The sequence below is a fragment of the Lethenteron reissneri genome, chromosome 51, assembly GCF_015708825.2.
Source record: "Lethenteron reissneri isolate LAM-NWPU_2019-01 chromosome 51, ASM1570882v1, whole genome shotgun sequence".
Lineage (NCBI taxonomy): Eukaryota > Metazoa > Chordata > Hyperoartia > Petromyzontiformes > Petromyzontidae > Lethenteron > Lethenteron reissneri.
The window spans coordinates 1,909,676-1,927,653 of record NC_083829.1 but is presented as its reverse complement, the minus strand read 5'-3'; the positions used below and the strand labels follow the sequence as shown (position 1 = coordinate 1,927,653).

Genomic DNA, 17,978 nt, shown 5'->3' with positions numbered 1-17,978 from the left:
ACCAAGATTTACCCTCACCAGTGTCTCATCACCAAGATTTACCATCACCAGTATCTCATCACCAAGATTTACCCTCGCCAGTGTCTCATCACCAAGATTTACCCTCACCAGTGTCTCATCACCAAGATTTGCCCTCACCAGTGTCTCATCACCAAGATTTACCCTCACCAGTGTCTCATCACCAAGATTTACCATCACCAGTATCTCATCACCAAGATGAACCCTCACCAGTATCTCATCACCAAGATTTACCCTCACCAGTGTTTCATCACCAAGATTTACCATCACCAGTATCTCATCACCAAGATGAACCCTCACCAGTATCTCATCACCAAGATTTACCCTCACCAGTATCTCATCACCAAGATTTACCTTCACCAGTGTCTCATCACCAAGATTTATCCTCACCAGTGTCTCATCACCAAGATTTACCATCACCAGTATCTCATCACCAAGATTTACCCTCACCAGTGTCTCATCACCAAGATTTACCCTCACCAGTGTCTCATCACCAAGATTTACCCTCACCAGTATCTCATCACCAAGATTTACCCTCACCAGCATCTCATCACCAAGATTTACCCTCACCAGCATCTCATCACCAAGATTTACCATCACCAGTGTCTCATCACCAAGATTTACCCTCACCAGTATCTCATCACCAAGATTTACCCTCACCAGTATCTCATCACCAAGATTTACCATCACCAGTGTCTCATCACCAAGATTTACCCTCACCAGTATCTCATCACCAAGATGTACCCTTACCAGTATCTCATCACCAAGATTTACCCTCACCAGTATCTCATCACCAAGATTTACCTTCACCAGTGTCTCATCACCAAGATTTACCCTCACCAGTGTCTCATCACCAAGATTTACCATCACCAGTATCTCATCACCAAGATTTACCCTCACCAGTGTCTCATCACCGAGATTTACCCTCACCAGTGTCTCATCACCAAGATTTGCCCTCACCAGTGTCTCATCACCAAGATTTACCCTCACAAGTGTCTCATCACCAAGATTTACCATCACCAGTATCTCATCACCAAGATGAACCCTCACCAGTATCTCATCACCAAGATTTACCCTCACCAGTGTTTCATCACCAAGAATTACCATCACCAGTATCTCATCACCAAGATGAACCCTCACCAGTATCTCATCACCAAGATTTACCCTCACCAGTGTCTCATCACCAAGATTTACCATCACCAGCATCTCATCACCAAGATGAACCCTCACCAGTATCTCATCACCAAGATTTACCCTCACAGTTTCTCATCACAAAGATTTACCCTCACCAGAATCTCATCACCAAGATTTACACTCACCAGTATCTCATCACCAAGATTTACCCTCACCAGAATCTCATCACCAAGATTTACCCTCACCAGTGTCTCATCACCAAGATTTACCCTCACAGTATCTCATCACCAAGATTTACCCTCACCAGAATCTCATCACCAAGATTTACCCTCACCAGTATCTCATCACCAAGATTTACCCTCACCAGAATCTCATCACCAAGATTTACCCTCACCAGTGTCTCATCACCAAGATTTACCCTCACTAGAATCTCATCACCAAGATTTACTCTCACCAGTATCTCATCACCAAGATTTACCCTCACAGTATCTCATCACCAAGATTTACCCTCACCAGAATCTCATCACCAAGATTTACCCTCACCAGAATCTCATCACCAAGATTTACCCTCACCAGTGTCTCATCACCAAGATTTACCCTCACAGTATCTCATCACCAAGATTTACCCTCACCAGTGTCTCATCACCAAGATTTACCCTCACCAGTGTCTCATCACCAAGATTTACTCTCACCAGTATCTCATCACCAAGATTTACCCTCACAGTATCTCATCACCAAGATTTACCCTCACCAGAATCTCATCACCAAGATTTACCCTCACCATAATCTCATCACCAAGATTTACCCTCACCAGTGTCTCATCACCAAGATTTACCCTCACAGTATCTCATCACCAAGATTTACCCTCACCAGTATCTCATCACCAAGATTTACCCTCACAGTATCTCATCACCAAGATTTACTCTCACCAGTATCTCATCACCAAGATTTACCCTCACAGTATCTCATCACCAAGATTTACCCTCACCAGAATCTCATCACCAAGATTTACCCTCACCAGAATCTCATCACCAAGATTTACCCTCACCAGTGTCTCATCACCAAGATTTACCCTCACAGTATCTCATCACCAAGATTTACCCTCACCAGTGTCTCATCACCAAGATTTACCCTCACCAGTGTCTCATCACCAAGATTTACCCTCACCAGTGTCTCATCACCAAGATTTACCCTCACCAGTATCTCATCACCAAGATTTACCCTCACCAGTGTTTCATCACCAAGATTTACCATCACCAGTATCTCATCACCAAGATTTACCCTCACCAGTGTCTCATCACCAAGATTTACCCTCACCAGTGTCTCATCACCAAGATTTACCATCACCAGCATCTCATCACCAAGATGAACCCTCACCAGTATCTCATCACCAAGATTTACCCTCACAGTGTCTCATCACAAAGATTTACCCTCACAGTATCTCATCACCAAGATTTACCCTCACCAGTATCTCATCACCAAGATTTACCCTCACCAGTGTCTCATCACCAAGATTTACCCTCACCAGTGTCTCATCACCAAGATTTACCCTCACCATTATCTCATCACCAAGATTTACCCTCACCAGTATCTCATCACCAAGATTTACCCTCACCAGTGTCTCATCACCAAGATTTACCCTCACAGTATCTCATCACCAAGATTTACCCTCACCAGTGTCTCATCACCAAGATTTACTCTCACCAGTATCTCATCACCAAGATTTACCCTCACAAGTGTCTCATCACCAAGATTTACCCTCACCAGTATCTCATCACCAAGATTTACCCTCACCAGAGTCTCATCACCAAGATTTACCCTCACCAGTGTCTCATCACCAAGATTTACCCTCACCAGTGTCTCATCACCAAGATTTACCCTCACCAGAATCTCATCACCAAGATTTACCCTCACAGTATCTCATCACCAAGATTTACCCTCACCAGTATCTCATCACCAAGATTTACCCTCACCAGTGTCTCATCACCAAGATTTACTCTCACCAGTATCTCATCACCAAGATTTACCCTCACCAGAATCTCATCACCAAGATTTACCCTCACCAGTATCTCATCACTAAGATTTACCCTCACCAGTGTCTCATCACCAAGATTTACCCTCACCAGTATCTCATCACCAAGATTTACCCTCACCAGTGTCTCATCACCAAGATTTACCCTCACAGTGTCTCATCACCAAGATTTACCCTCACAGTATCTCATCACCAAGATTTACCCTCACCAGAATCTCATCACCAAGATTTACCCTCACAGTATCTCATCACCAAGATTTACCCTCACCAGAATCTCATCACCAAGATTTACCCTTACAGTGTCTCATCACCAAGATTTACCCTCACCAGAATCTCATCACCAAGATTTACCTTCACCAGTATCTCATCACCAAGATTTACCCTCACAGTATCTCATCACCAAGATTTACCCTCACCAGTGTCTCATCACCAAGATTTACCCTCACCAGAATCTCATCACCAAGATTTACCCTCACAGTGTCTCATCACCAAGATTTACCCTCACAGTGTCTCATCACCAAGATTTACCCTCACAGTATCTCATCACCAAGATTTACCCTCACCAGAATCTCATCACCAAGATTTACCCTCACAGTATCTCATCACCAAGATTTACCCTCACCAGTCTCTCATCACCAAGATTTACCCTCACCAGAATCTCATCACCAAGATTTACCCTCACAGTGTCTCATCACCAAGATTTACCCTCACAGTGTCTCATCACCAAGATTTACCCTCACCAGTGTTTCATCACCAAGATTTACCATCACCAGTATCTCATCACCAAGATTTACCCTCACCAGTGTCTCATCACCAAGATTTACCCTCACCAGTGTCTCATCACCAAGATTTACCATCACCAGCATCTCATCACCAAGATGAACCCTCACCAGTATCTCATCACCAAGATTTACCCTCACAGTGTCTCATCACCAAGATTTACCCTCACAGTATCTCATCACCAAGATTTACCCTCACCAGTATCTCATCACCAAGATTTACCCTCACCAGTGTCTCATCACCAAGATTTACCCTCACCAGTGTCTCATCACCAAGATTTACCCTCACCATTATCTCATCACCAAGATTTACCCTCACCAGTATCTCATCACCAAGATTTACCCTCACCAGTGTCTCATCACCAAGATTTACCCTCACAGTATCTCATCACCAAGATTTACCCTCACCAGTGTCTCATCACCAAGATTTACTCTCACCAGTATCTCATCACCAAGATTTACCCTCACAAGTGTCTCATCACCAAGATTTACCCTCACCAGTATCTCATCACCAAGATTTACCCTCACCAGAGTCTCATCACCAAGATTTACCCTCACCAGTGTCTCATCACCAAGATTTACCCTCACCAGTGTCTCATCACCAAGATTTACCCTCACAGTATCTCATCACCAAGATTTACCCTCACCAGTGTCTCATCACCAAGATTTACCCTCACCAGAATCTCATCACCAAGATTTACCCTCACAGTATCTCATCACCAAGATTTACCCTCACCAGTATCTCATCACCAAGATTTACCCTCACCAGTGTCTCATCACCAAGATTTACTCTCACCAGTATCTCATCACCAAGATTTACCCTCACCAGAATCTCATCACCAAGATTTACCCTCACCAGTATCTCATCACTAAGATTTACCCTCACCAGTGTCTCATCACCAAGATTTACCCTCACCAGTATCTCATCACCAAGATTTACCCTCACCAATGTCTCATCACCAAGATTTACCCTCACAGTGTCTCATCACCAAGATTTACCCTCACAGTATCTCATCACCAAGATTTACCCTCACCAGAATCTCATCACCAAGATTTACCCTCACAGTATCTCATCACCAAGATTTACCCTCACCAGAATCTCATCACCAAGATTTACCCTTACAGTGTCTCATCACCAAGATTTACCCTCACCAGAATCTCATCACCAAGATTTACCCTCACCAGTATCTCATCACCAAGATTTACCCTCACAGTATCTCATCACCAAGATTTACCCTCACCAGTGTCTCATCACCAAGATTTACCCTCACCAGAATCTCATCACCAAGATTTCCCCTCACAGTGTCTCATCACCAAGATTTACCCTCACAGTGTCTCATCACCAAGATTTACCCTCACAGTATCTCATCACCAAGATTTACCCTCACCAGAATCTCATCACCAAGATTTACCCTCACAGTATCTCATCACCAAGATTTACCCTCACCAGTGTCTCATCACCAAGATTTACCCTCACCAGAATCTCATCACCAAGATTTACCCTCACAGTGTCTCATCACCAAGATTTACCCTCACAGTGTCTCATCACCAAGATTTACCCTCACAGTATCTCATCACCAAGATTTACCCTCACCAGAATCTCATCACCAAGATTTACCCTAACAGTATCTCATCACCAAGATTTACCCTCACCAGTATCTCATCACCAAGATTTACCCTCACCAGAATCTCATCACCAAGATTTACCCTCACAGTATCTCATCACCAAGATTTACCCTCACCAGTGTCTCATCACCAAGATTTACCCTCACCAGAATCTCATCACCAAGATTTACCCTCACAGTGTCTCATCACCAAGATTTACCCTCACCAGAATCTCATCACCAAGATTTACCCTCACCAGAATCTCATCACCAAGATTTACCCTCACCATAATCTCATCACCAAGATTTACCCTCACCAGTGTCTCATCACCAAGATTTACCCTCACAGTATCTCATCACCAAGATTTACCCTCACCAGTATCTCATCACCAAGATTTACCCTCACAGTATCTCATCACCAAGATTTACTCTCACCAGTATCTCATCACCAAGATTTACCCTCACAGTATCTCATCACCAAGATTTACCCTCACCAGAATCTCATCACCAAGATTTACCCTCACCAGAATCTCATCACCAAGATTTACCCTCACCAGTGTCTCATCACCAAGATTTACCCTCACAGTATCTCATCACCAAGATTTACCCTCACCAGTGTCTCATCACCAAGATTACCCTCACCAATTACCCTCACCAAGATACCCTCACAGTGTCTCATCACCAAGATTTACCCTCACCAGTGTCTCATCACCAAGATTTACCCTCACCAGTATCTCATCACCAAGATTTACCCTCACCAGTGTTTCATCACCAAGATTTACCATCACCAGTATCTCATCACCAAGATTTACCCTCACCAGATGTCTCATCACCAAGATTTACCCTCACCAGTGATCTCATCACCAAGATTTACCCATCACCAGCATCTCATCACCAAGATGACCCTCACCAGTATCTCATCACCAAGATTTACCCTCACAGTGTCTCATCACCAAGATTTACCCTCACAGTATCTCATCACCAGATTTACCCTCACCAGTATCTCATCACCAAGATTACCCTCACCAGTGTCTCATCACCAAGATTTACCCTCACCAGTGTCTCACCAAGATTTACCCTCACCAGTATCTCATCACCAAGATTTACCCTCACCAGTATCTCATCACCAAGATTTACCCTCACCAGTGTCTCATCACCAAGATTTACCCTCACAGTATCTCATCACCAGATTTACCCTCACCAGTCTCATCACCAAGATTTACCCTCACAGTATCTCATCACCAAGATTTACCCTCACAGTATCTCACCAAGATTTACCCTCACCAGTATCTCATCACCAAGATTTACCCTCACCAGATCTCATCACCAAGATTTACCCTCACCAGTCTCATCACCAAGATTTACCCTCACCAGTGTCTCATCACCAAGATTTACCCTCACCAGATCTCATCACCAAGATTTACCCTCACAGTATCATCACCAAGATTTACCCTCACCAGTATCTCATCACCAAGATTTACCCTCACCAGTGTCTCATCACCAAGATTTACCCTCACAGTTCTCATCACCAAGATTTACCCTCACCAGCTCATCACCAAGATTTACCTCACCAGTATCTCATCACCAAGATTTACCCTCACCAGAATCTCATCACCAAGATTTACCCTCACCAGTAATCTCATCACTAAGATTTACCCTCACCAGTGATCTCATCACCAAGATTTACCCTCACCAGTATCTCATCACCAAGATTTACCCTCACCAGGTCTCATCACCAAGATTACCCTCACAGTGTTCATCACCAAGGATTTTATCCCTCACAAGTATCTCATCCAGATTTACCCTCACCAGAATGTCTCATCACCAAGATTTACCCTCACAGTATCTCATCACCAAGATTTACCCTCACCAGTACTCATCACCAAGATTTACCCTCACAGTGAATCTCATCACCAAGATTACCCTCACAGTAATCTCATCACCAAGATTTACCCCTTCACCAGTATCTCATCACCAAGATTTACCCTCACAGTATCTCATCACCAAGATTTACCCTCACCAGTGTCTCATCACCAAGATTTACCCTCACCAGAATCTCATCACCAAGATTTACCCTCACCAGTGATCTCATCACCAAGATTTACCCTCACAGTGTCTCATCACCAAGAATTACCCTCCCAGTTATCTCATCACCAAGATTTACCCTCACCAGTAATCTCATCACCAAGATTTACCCTCACAGTATCTCATCACCAAGATTTACCCTCACCAGAATCTCATCACCAAGATTTACCCTCACAGTATCTCATCACCAAGATTTACCCTCACCAGTCTCTCATCACCAAGATTTACCCTCACCAGAATCTCCATCACCAAGATTTACCCTCACAGTGTCTCATCACCAAGATTTACCCTCACAGTGTCTCATCACCAAGATTTACCCTCACCAGTATTCTCATCACCAGATTTACCATCACCAGTATCTCATCACCAAGATTTACCCTCACCAGTGTCTCATCACCAAGATTTACCCTCACCAGTGTCTCATCACCAAGATTTACCATCACCAGCATCTCATCACCAAGATGACCCTCACCAGGTATCTCATCACCAAGATTTACCCTCACAGTGTCTCATCACCAAGATTTACCCTCACCAGTATCTCATCACCAAGATTTACCCTCACCAGTATCTCATCACCAAGATTTACCCTCACCAGTGTCTCATCACCAAGATTTACCCTCACCAGTGTCTCATTATCTCATCACCAAGATTTACCCTCACCAGTATCTCATCACAAGATTTACCCTCACCAGTGTCTCATCACCAAGATTTACCCTCACAGTATCTCATCACCAAGATTTACCCTCACCAGTGTCTCATCACCAAGATTTACTCTCACCAGTATCTCATCACCAAGATTTACCCTCACAAGTGTCTCATCACCAAGATTTACCCTCACCAGTATCTCATCACCAAGATTTACCCTCACCAGAGTCTCATCACCAAGATTTACCCTCACCAGTGTCTCATCACCAAGATTTACCCTCACCAGTGTCTCATCACCAAGATTTACCCTCACAGTATCTCATCACCAAGATTTACCCTCACCAGTGTCTCATCACCAAGATTTACCCTCACCAGAATCTCATCACCAAGATTTACCCTCACAGTATCTCATCACCAAGATTTACCCTCACCAGTATCTCATCACCAAGATTTACCCTCACCAGTGTCTCATCACCAAGATTTACTCTCACCAGTATCTCATCACCAAGATTTACCCTCACCAGAATCTCATCACCAAGATTTACCCTCACCAGTATCTCATCACTAAGATTTACCCTCACCAGTGTCTCATCACCAAGATTTACCCTCACCAGTATCTCATCACCAAGATTTACCCTCACCAGTGTCTCATCACCAAGATTACCCTCACAGTGTCTCATCACCAAGATTTACCCTCACAGTATCTCATCACCAAGATTTACCCTCACCAGAATCTCATCACCAAGATTTACCCTCACAGTATCTCATCACCAAGATTTACCCTCACCAGAATCTCATCACCAAGATTTACCCTTACAGTGTCTCATCACCAAGATTTACCCTCACCAGAATCTCATCACCAAGATTTACCCTCACCAGTATCTCATCACCAAGATTTACCCTCACAGTATCTCATCACCAAGATTTACCCTCACCAGTGTCTCATCACCAAGATTTACCCTCACCAGAATCTCATCACCAAGATTTCCCCTCACCAAGATTTACCCTCACAGTGTCTCATCACCAAGATTTACCCTCACAGTGTCTCATCACCAAGATTTACCCTCACAGTATCTCATCACCAAGATTTACCCTCACCAGAATCTCATCACCAAGATTTACCCTCACAGTATCTCATCACCAAGATTTACCCTCACCAGTGTCTCATCACCAAGATTTACCCTCACCAGAATCTCATCACCAAGATTTACCCTCACAGTGTCTCATCACCAAGATTTACCCTCACAGTGTCTCATCACCAAGATTTACCCTCACAGTATCTCATCACCAAGATTTACCCTCACCAGAATCTCATCACCAAGATTTACCCTAACAGTATCTCATCACCAAGATTTACCCTCACCAGTATCTCATCACCAAGATTTACCCTCACCAGAATCTCATCACCAAGATTTACCCTCACAGTATCTCATCACCAAGATTTACCCTCACCAGTGTCTCATCACCAAGATTTACCCTCACCAGAATCTCATCACCAAGATTTACCCTCACAGTGTCTCATCACCAAGATTTACCCTCACAGTGTCTCATCACCAAGATTTACCCTCACAGTATCTCATCACCAAGATTTACCCTCACTAGAATCTCATCACCAAGATTTACCCTCACAGTATCTCATCACCAAGATTTACCCTCACCAGTATCTCATCACCAAGATTTACCCCAGTCATCACCAAGATTACCCTCACAGATCTCATCACCTAGATTTACCCTCACAGTGTCTCATCACCAAGATTTACCCTCACAGTGTCTCATCACCAAGATTTACCCTCACAGTATCTCATCACCAAGATTTACCCTCACCAGAATCTCATCACCAAGATTTACCCTCACAGTATCTCATCACCAAGATTTACCCTCACCAGTATCTCATCACCAAGATTTACCCTCACCAGAATCTCATCACCAAGATTTACCCTCACAGTATCTCATCACCAAGATTTACCCTCACAGTATCTCATCACCAAGATTTACCCTCACCAGAATCTCATCACCAAGATTTACCCTCACCAGTATCTCATCACCAAGATTTACCCTCACAGTATCTCATCACCAAGATTTACCCTCACCAGTGTCTCATCACCAAGATTTACCCTCACCAGAATCTCATCACCAAGATTTACCCTCACAGTGTCTCATCACCAAGATTTACCCTCACAGTGTCTCATCACCAAGATTTACCCTCACAGTATCTCATCACCAAGATTTACCCTCACCAGAATCTCATCACCAAGATTTACCCTCACAGTATCTCATCACCAAGATTTACCCTCACCAGTATCTCATCACCAAGATTTACCCTCACAGTGTCTCATCACCAAGATTTACCCTCACAGTGTCTCATCACCAAGATTTACCCTCACAGTATCTCATCACCAAGATTTACCCTCACCAGAATCTCATCACCAAGATTTACCCTAACAGTATCTCATCACCAAGATTTACCCTCACCAGTATCTCATCACCAAGATTTACCCTCACCAGAATCTCATCACCAAGATTTACCCTCACAGTATCTCATCACCAAGATTTACCCTCACCAGTGTCTCATCACCAAGATTTACCCTCACCAGAATCTCATCACCAAGATTTACCCTCACAGTGTCTCATCACCAAGATTTACCCTCACAGTGTCTCATCACCAAGATTTACCCTCACAGTATCTCATCACCAAGATTTACCCTCACTAGAATCTCATCACCAAGATTTACCCTCACAGTATCTCATCACCAAGATTTACCCTCACCAGTATCTCATCACCAAGATTTACCCTCACAGTATCTCATCACCAAGATTTACCCTCACCAGTGTCTCATCACCAAGATTTACCCTCACCAAAATCTCATCACCTAGATTTACCCTCACAGTGTCTCATCACCAAGATTTACCCTCACAGTGTCTCATCACCAAGATTTACCCTCACAGTATCTCATCACCAAGATTTACCCTCACCAGAATCTCATCACCAAGATTTACCCTCACAGTATCTCATCACCAAGATTTACCCTCACCAGTATCTCATCACCAAGATTTACCCTCACCAGAATCTCATCACCAAGATTTACCCTCACAGTATCTCATCACCAAGATTTACCCTCACCAGTGTCTCATCACCAAGATTTACCCTCACCAGAATCTCATCACCAAGATTTACCCTCACAGTATCTCATCAGCAAGATTTACCCTCACCAGTGTCTCATCACCAAGATTTACTCTCACCAGAATCTCATCACCAAGATTTACCCTCACAGAATCTCATCACCAAGATTTACTCTCACCAGTGTCTCATCACCAAGATTTACCCTCACAGTATCTCATCACCAAGATTTACCCTCACCAGTGTCTCATCACCAAGATTTACCCTCACCAGAATCTCATCACCAAGATTTACCCTCACAGAATCTCATCACCAAGATTTACCCTCACCAGTGTCTCATCACCAAGATTTACCCTCACCAGAATCTCATCACCAAGATTTACCCTCACAGTATCTCATCACCAAGATTTACCCTCACCAGTGTCTCATCACCAAGATTTACTCTCACCAGAATCTCATCACCAAGATTTACCCTCACAGAATCTCATCACCAAGATTTACTCTCACCAGTGTCTCATCACCAAGATTTACTCTCACCAGAATCTCATCACCAAGATTTACCCTCACAGAATCTCATCACCAAGATTTACTCTCACCAGTGTCTCATCACCAAGATTTACCCTCACCAGTATCTCATCACCAAGATTTACCCTCACCAGTATCTCATCACCAAGATTTACCCTCACCAGTATCTCATCACCAAGATTTACCCTCACAGTATCTCATCACCAAGATTTACCCTCACCAGAATCTCATCACCAAGATTTACCCTCACAGAATCTCATCACCAAGATTTTCTCTCACCAGTGTCTCATCACCAAGATTTACCCTCACCAGTATCTCATCACCAAGATTTACCCTCACCAGTATCTCATCACCAAGATTTACCCTCACCAGAATCTCATCACCAAGATTTACCCATCTTGCACATCGTGTCTTGGTCTTGGTGTATTCTGGGGCTGGTTTTTTTCTGTTGCCCAAGTTTGGGAATTGGTGTGCGAGTGCAATTTGAACTCAAATGCTTTAACTATTTAGCGTATTTGAACCTTATGGTGGGACCCCGGGGTCCGGAATAAACGTAAGTCCAAATCGTGATTAATTTATTTATTTTTGGCGACTCCGTCCCACCGCGCACATAAACGCCGTGACCCACCTGGCGCAGATCGTCCTGTTGTCGTGTCGTCCAAGCGCAGCGGCGAGGACGAATGCGCAGAAGAAACAAAACTTTGAAACTTCAATTAGCGCATCGCGTAGAGCTCGTCTAGAGGAATAGATCGCCGTATCGCTCGCCTTCAACAGACATACAATGACGTCGCAACGCAGTTCATGCGAGAGCCGGGGGCTTATGGGACCCCGGGGTCCCGCCATAAGGTTAATTTGTTCTCAGTGATTCGCTCACCTTTCCTGTACTTTGGACCCCTATCGTTTTTGTCGAAACATTCTGACCCACCCCCGACTGGACTTCTGTGAAAAAATCTTCATAGCTCATCGGTTTTCTCCAGGATGAATACAGACTCTGATTCTGACACACGGCTCACACAGCACAACCCTTGTTCCTCTGATCATATCTACAACACTCGCCACCTGCCATGTTCTTTTTAAATCCTTTATATTAAGTTCACTTGCTTGCTTGCTTGCGCGCTTACGACCGTGCAAATCTTTCGGTAGTTTTTTAACCCACTTCCCGTGATCCAATCGAGCTGACATTTTGCACACAGACTCGTTGTGTATGACAATTTATTTTCGTGAAAAAAAATTCCATAACTTTACACTTTTTAGGAAAAAAAATTATATTTAATTACCAATTGCTTAATGGTGGCAGGCAATCATCTGACCCATAGGTGGCAGCCATCTCAAGCCAGAGGACGAGAGGACTCTAGCCGCCACGCATATAAAGGATTTATAGTGAAAAACTTTGTTTTTACGGGTTAATTTTTTTAGGGCTTCTCCCTTGCTTGTCCTCCTGTCTTGCCACATTTGATAAATAAAAGAAAACGTGACACCAATTCTTCAAATTAGTCGTTTATCATTATATACATCAAAACGTGAATTTGTAAAAGTTGATTGTGTAGGCCTTTTAATAAAAAGGTGGATTATATAATCAGAGTGAATTTCTCAAAGTTAATTATTGCTCATTACATAAATAAAAAATAAATCAAAGTATGAAATAACATGAGACATACGTTTTAAAGCAAACGGTTAGTGAAAAAATATTTTTATTTGCCATAAAATATAATCGGCACAACTAAAGTGAAATACAGGGTTACGTTTGAGCCCATGTACTTTCAGTTTTTTCATGAATCCTTGTCTTAAAGGCGCATGAAGGAAGCCGTGGAGGGTAACCCCTCTAAACATCTTCCGTTTGGAAGCTCAAGGGGTTGTGGAACGACTTGTCACCATTCTCCCGTGTGTTCTTGGGTTGTAACCACGTGTTGTTCAGCACAACGTCTGACGAAGCCAGCGAACAACAGCGAGTGAGCTTGAATGCACTCGTGACGAAGCTGCTGAAAAACATCGTCGGCTGGCCTACACGAAGTGCCAGCGGCATCCGGCAATCGTGAGACAAAGTGCAGCAGCTCCGTTTAGTTCATGAAGAAGCTCCCAGCGCGTGGAACAAACCGTTGGACATCATGGTTGCTTCTTCAGGAACCGAATTCAGCTGCCAAAGTTTCTAAAAATGTGAAGTTAGTTCTTGAAGTCCAGGAATAAGCTGTCAGGAAGTGGAGCAAAACGTCGGGCATCGTTCCGACACAACAGGAGTCATGACCTAAATAGAAGTGTGAGCACCGCAGCAGCAGCAGCAGCAGCAGCATGTGTTGTCATGACAATGTGTTGTGTTGTCATGACAATGTGTTGTGTTGTCATGACAACACATGGGCTGCTGTTGCCGGGCCATAGTCTTTGTGTCACCCTTCGAGGCGCTCCTCGGCATTGCGAGGCCACCGCTAAAGCCTCGACGCCTCATCCCACCCGGCATCGTGAAGCAATCGGGCGATTGTTTGACTGCTGCGGCCAAGCCTTCCCGTCGGAAATTATCCTGAGCAGATTACCCGGAGCGGACGCCGACGGCCACCAAGCGCATTTGCCTCTCCCCAATACCCAGCGGCGATCACAGGTCTGCACATCACGCGGAGAGGGGAACGTCCCCTTTCCGCGTGCCCCGGGGGAGCTTCTTTCGGACGTTTCGGTGGGAACGTCTCTCAGGAATCCGAACTCGGTTCCCCGAATAGACTTCCAGCACCCTGGAGCGGAAAGGGGGTCAAACGTAGTGCCGTACGACGCGCGGTGCAAACAACACAAATAAACGCAACGGAGAGGAATACAGCGCAACCACGAAAACCTACGCGGTAGCAATTGTGCGATCATTTATTGAGATTGACAGTGGGTGATGAAACTGTACAGGGCAAATATACACATTTCACAAACAGCACTTTATTGAAGATCCTCAAATCATGCAGACACTTCTCAATATAATATTCTGAATGTCTTCACCAAGATGGACAAATGGAAAGTAAAGGCACAGAGACAAAGATCCCCCATATAGCCTTAAACTGACTTCTGGGGAAAGTGCGGTTAGCGAGCACCTTCTCAGGCTGGTATGGCGCACAAGGGAGTGGTGTTGTGGCAAACTCCACAATCGGCCGCCCTTTCTCCCCAGCGTTTGCGCACCGCACCAGGTACTCATTCTATGGCGTTAACCAGCTGTGGCCAGGAATCAAACCCAGGTCGCTGTAGGGGTCATGCCAAATATGTAAGTCTCCCTGGGAGATAAAAAGTGACGATTTCTGTAAGCTGCATGATGATGTAACAGTTTGCACGAAAATGTACTACTCAAGACAATTCACTCCTATGCAGTGATCCCTTATTCCAGTATTGTGAGATATCCCTCTTTCCATGATGACATCCCAGTTATTTGCACCTGCAAGGTGGCAGTCAACACACATGTACAGGACCGACCGCACACGTACCCAGCAGCAGCAACTTGATCGTTCGCTTGCGCAGCTCTGGGTCCAGCTCATCGTCGATGTCCTGGTAGTCTGTTGCTTCATCCTCTTCGTAGGTCTCGTACGACACCCCGAGATGGCCGATGACTCGCGTCCCCCTCGTCGTCGCCGGCGTCGCGGCACCGTCGTCGCCGCCGCACACCTCTGCGGCGTCGCCATCGACCTCGTCGCTCATCGCTCGACCGGGTTCCACGTGCCGCGAGCTATCGGCGCCGGCAAGATTGACACCGACGGTGCGTAGAGCGAATCACGAGTTGGTGACGGCAAAGTGGCTTAAGTAGTGCCACTGCCCGTGTGTGTGTGTGCGTGTGCGAGCGGGTATAAAAATACACGTCCTGCTATCTGCGCGCACGCGGCATGGTCCGATTACCCAGGTAACGCTGAGCTGATTTGCGAATCATTAGGGGCAACCGTTTAAAACTAGGTTCAAGGTTAGACATCAACTGTTCCACGCGGGAGAATTACACGCCGCGATGGTCACCCTGTGGGCTCTATGGGCACCACACCTATAGTTTGGCCCTGTTCAAATGGGCATACAAACTCAACAGAGGGCACAACATAGTTCATTTCTGGCCATGCAACTCAAACTATGGACCTATAATAAACTACTGGTAGTCTGCACTCCTTCAACAGAGGAGGAATAGCAAAACTACACAAACTCTCTCCTGAAGTTCTCTCGTCGTGGCCAGCAGACGTCGACGTTGGGCATTTAGCTCATAAACAAATTTCCATGTGCGACAATTGAGCAAGATTGTGTATACAGCAGGAAGGGAAAATGTCTTGTCATTTAGAGCAGTTCTAAATTTGCCGAATGGACCTTGACTTGAAGGTTTCATTTTAAAAGTACTATTTAGTATTTTCGATATTTACTTGTTTATTCATATAGCGTCCATATGGGGTAACGTGGTTTGGCAGCGGCACATTCCCCGCTCGTTGCAGTGGTTCACAGTTAGAATCTAGTGGTTGCCCTGGTTAATACTGTGGATATGGCAATGCTAATATGGGCTATCTGCTTCAGTTGGACGTTCAAGATTCCGTGAGGTTATTCGCAAGAGTAGGACATTGTGTGGGCGCTGCGGTGGCGAGATGTTATCTCCCTCGCCTGGTATGCAGGAGGTCATGGGTTCCACTCTGACCCTAATGTCTGTATATTTGGAGTTTGCATGTTCTCCCAGCAGTCGCGTGGATTTTTCTCCGGGTCCTCCGGTTTTTCCCTTCACATTTATAAACACGCGTTTAGAATATTTGGCTGCAATAAATTTACACCTCATGAGCCACTTCATTGAGCTTTCATTTGTGGCCAGGTCGCTTCTGAAAAAGAGCTATACAGCTCGGTGGGCCTTACCTGGTAAAATAAAAATAGTTTAATAGTTATATTCTTGGTTCTTTCGGTAAAGTCACGTAGGTAGAAAAATAATAAAATGTATTTATTTGTATTAATAATAAAAGTAAATGAAACAAATTTATTTACTTTGATCATTTTTTCTATCAACGTGACTTTACCGAAAGAACCAAGAATATGAATTCCTGCAGTCACGAAAGTTTTAAGTCAAAGTTTAATCATTTTAATGTGCCAGCATCATAGTCTAAAATTTTCGAAATTTGAAAATTGACACTGCAAATGACTCAATTGGGAAAATACTGTGCTTTGCAATCATCTCTCCCCACTGTAAAATGTGTCATAAGACTCAGGCGTGCCTGCATGGTCATCATCATCGTCACGATCCATGGGCAGGTAGCCCCATAGGTGTCCACGGCACATTTCGACATCTGTTTCCACTTCCCTCTGTGTCTTGTGCCAACACGCTCAAGTCGCGGCCGCGTCTTTCTGGCACCAATCTGTTGTGATGTCATCGTCGAGCCATTCTCTGCGAGGTCTTCCTCTCGTTCTGGTTCCTTCAATTTTTCCCAACAACAACCGTTTTAATTCTCCTGTTGTTGTCCACCCTACACGTGGGTCTAAATAGCGGCAGTCTCCTGCGCATCACTGCCTCCATCATCATCATGTCTTCTTCATCTTCTACTTGAAACCGTTTTCTTACTTCTACGTTGGTCACTCTTTGGATCCAGCATAGACGCAGTGTCCTTCTCTTACAGTGACATCACGCACGGATGTAGCACTGTGCTGCGTAGATGTATTTTTACAGTTACTTTCTGTAAAGAAACGTCGTCATATTTGAAGCGACGTTGCGTAATAAATTATTTAATTCGGCACGACCTTTGCGTTCGTGTAAAAATCCACCCACTCATGAATATTAATGAGGGGGGTGGGACTCTTGTGGAGTGACGTCACGCGGGAGGGTGGGCCTCATGTGGAGTGACGTCACACGCGGGACGGACAGACATTTCTGGGTGATTATAGTCGGTAATTAGATGTGGGGGGTGGGGTGACGACAACAGTGATACGTGCAGACCTTTTATATATATTACATTATTTTTATTAATCGCATTTTGCAAGACATGACAAAAGAAAATGTGAATACAACGTACTGTATTTGGCAGAGCTGTATGAAACCAAGATGCAGACAAACTGAAAATACAAATCAGTTTCAACTTAAC

General features: G+C 44.5%; 1 protein-coding gene across 1 annotated transcript in view; it reads right to left on the bottom strand.

Moving 5' to 3' along the window:
• LOC133355565 (guanine nucleotide-binding protein G(t) subunit alpha-2-like) overlaps window positions 1-15,594 on the bottom strand; it is a 39,484-nt gene extending 23,890 nt beyond the window's left edge. The window contains exon 1 of the mRNA XM_061572902.1: window positions 15,384-15,594. Within this exon, the coding sequence (XP_061428886.1) occupies window positions 15,384-15,594 (211 nt within the window). The remainder of the gene's footprint in view (window positions 1-15,383) is intronic.
• Window positions 15,595-17,978: the final 2,384 nt, after the last annotated feature.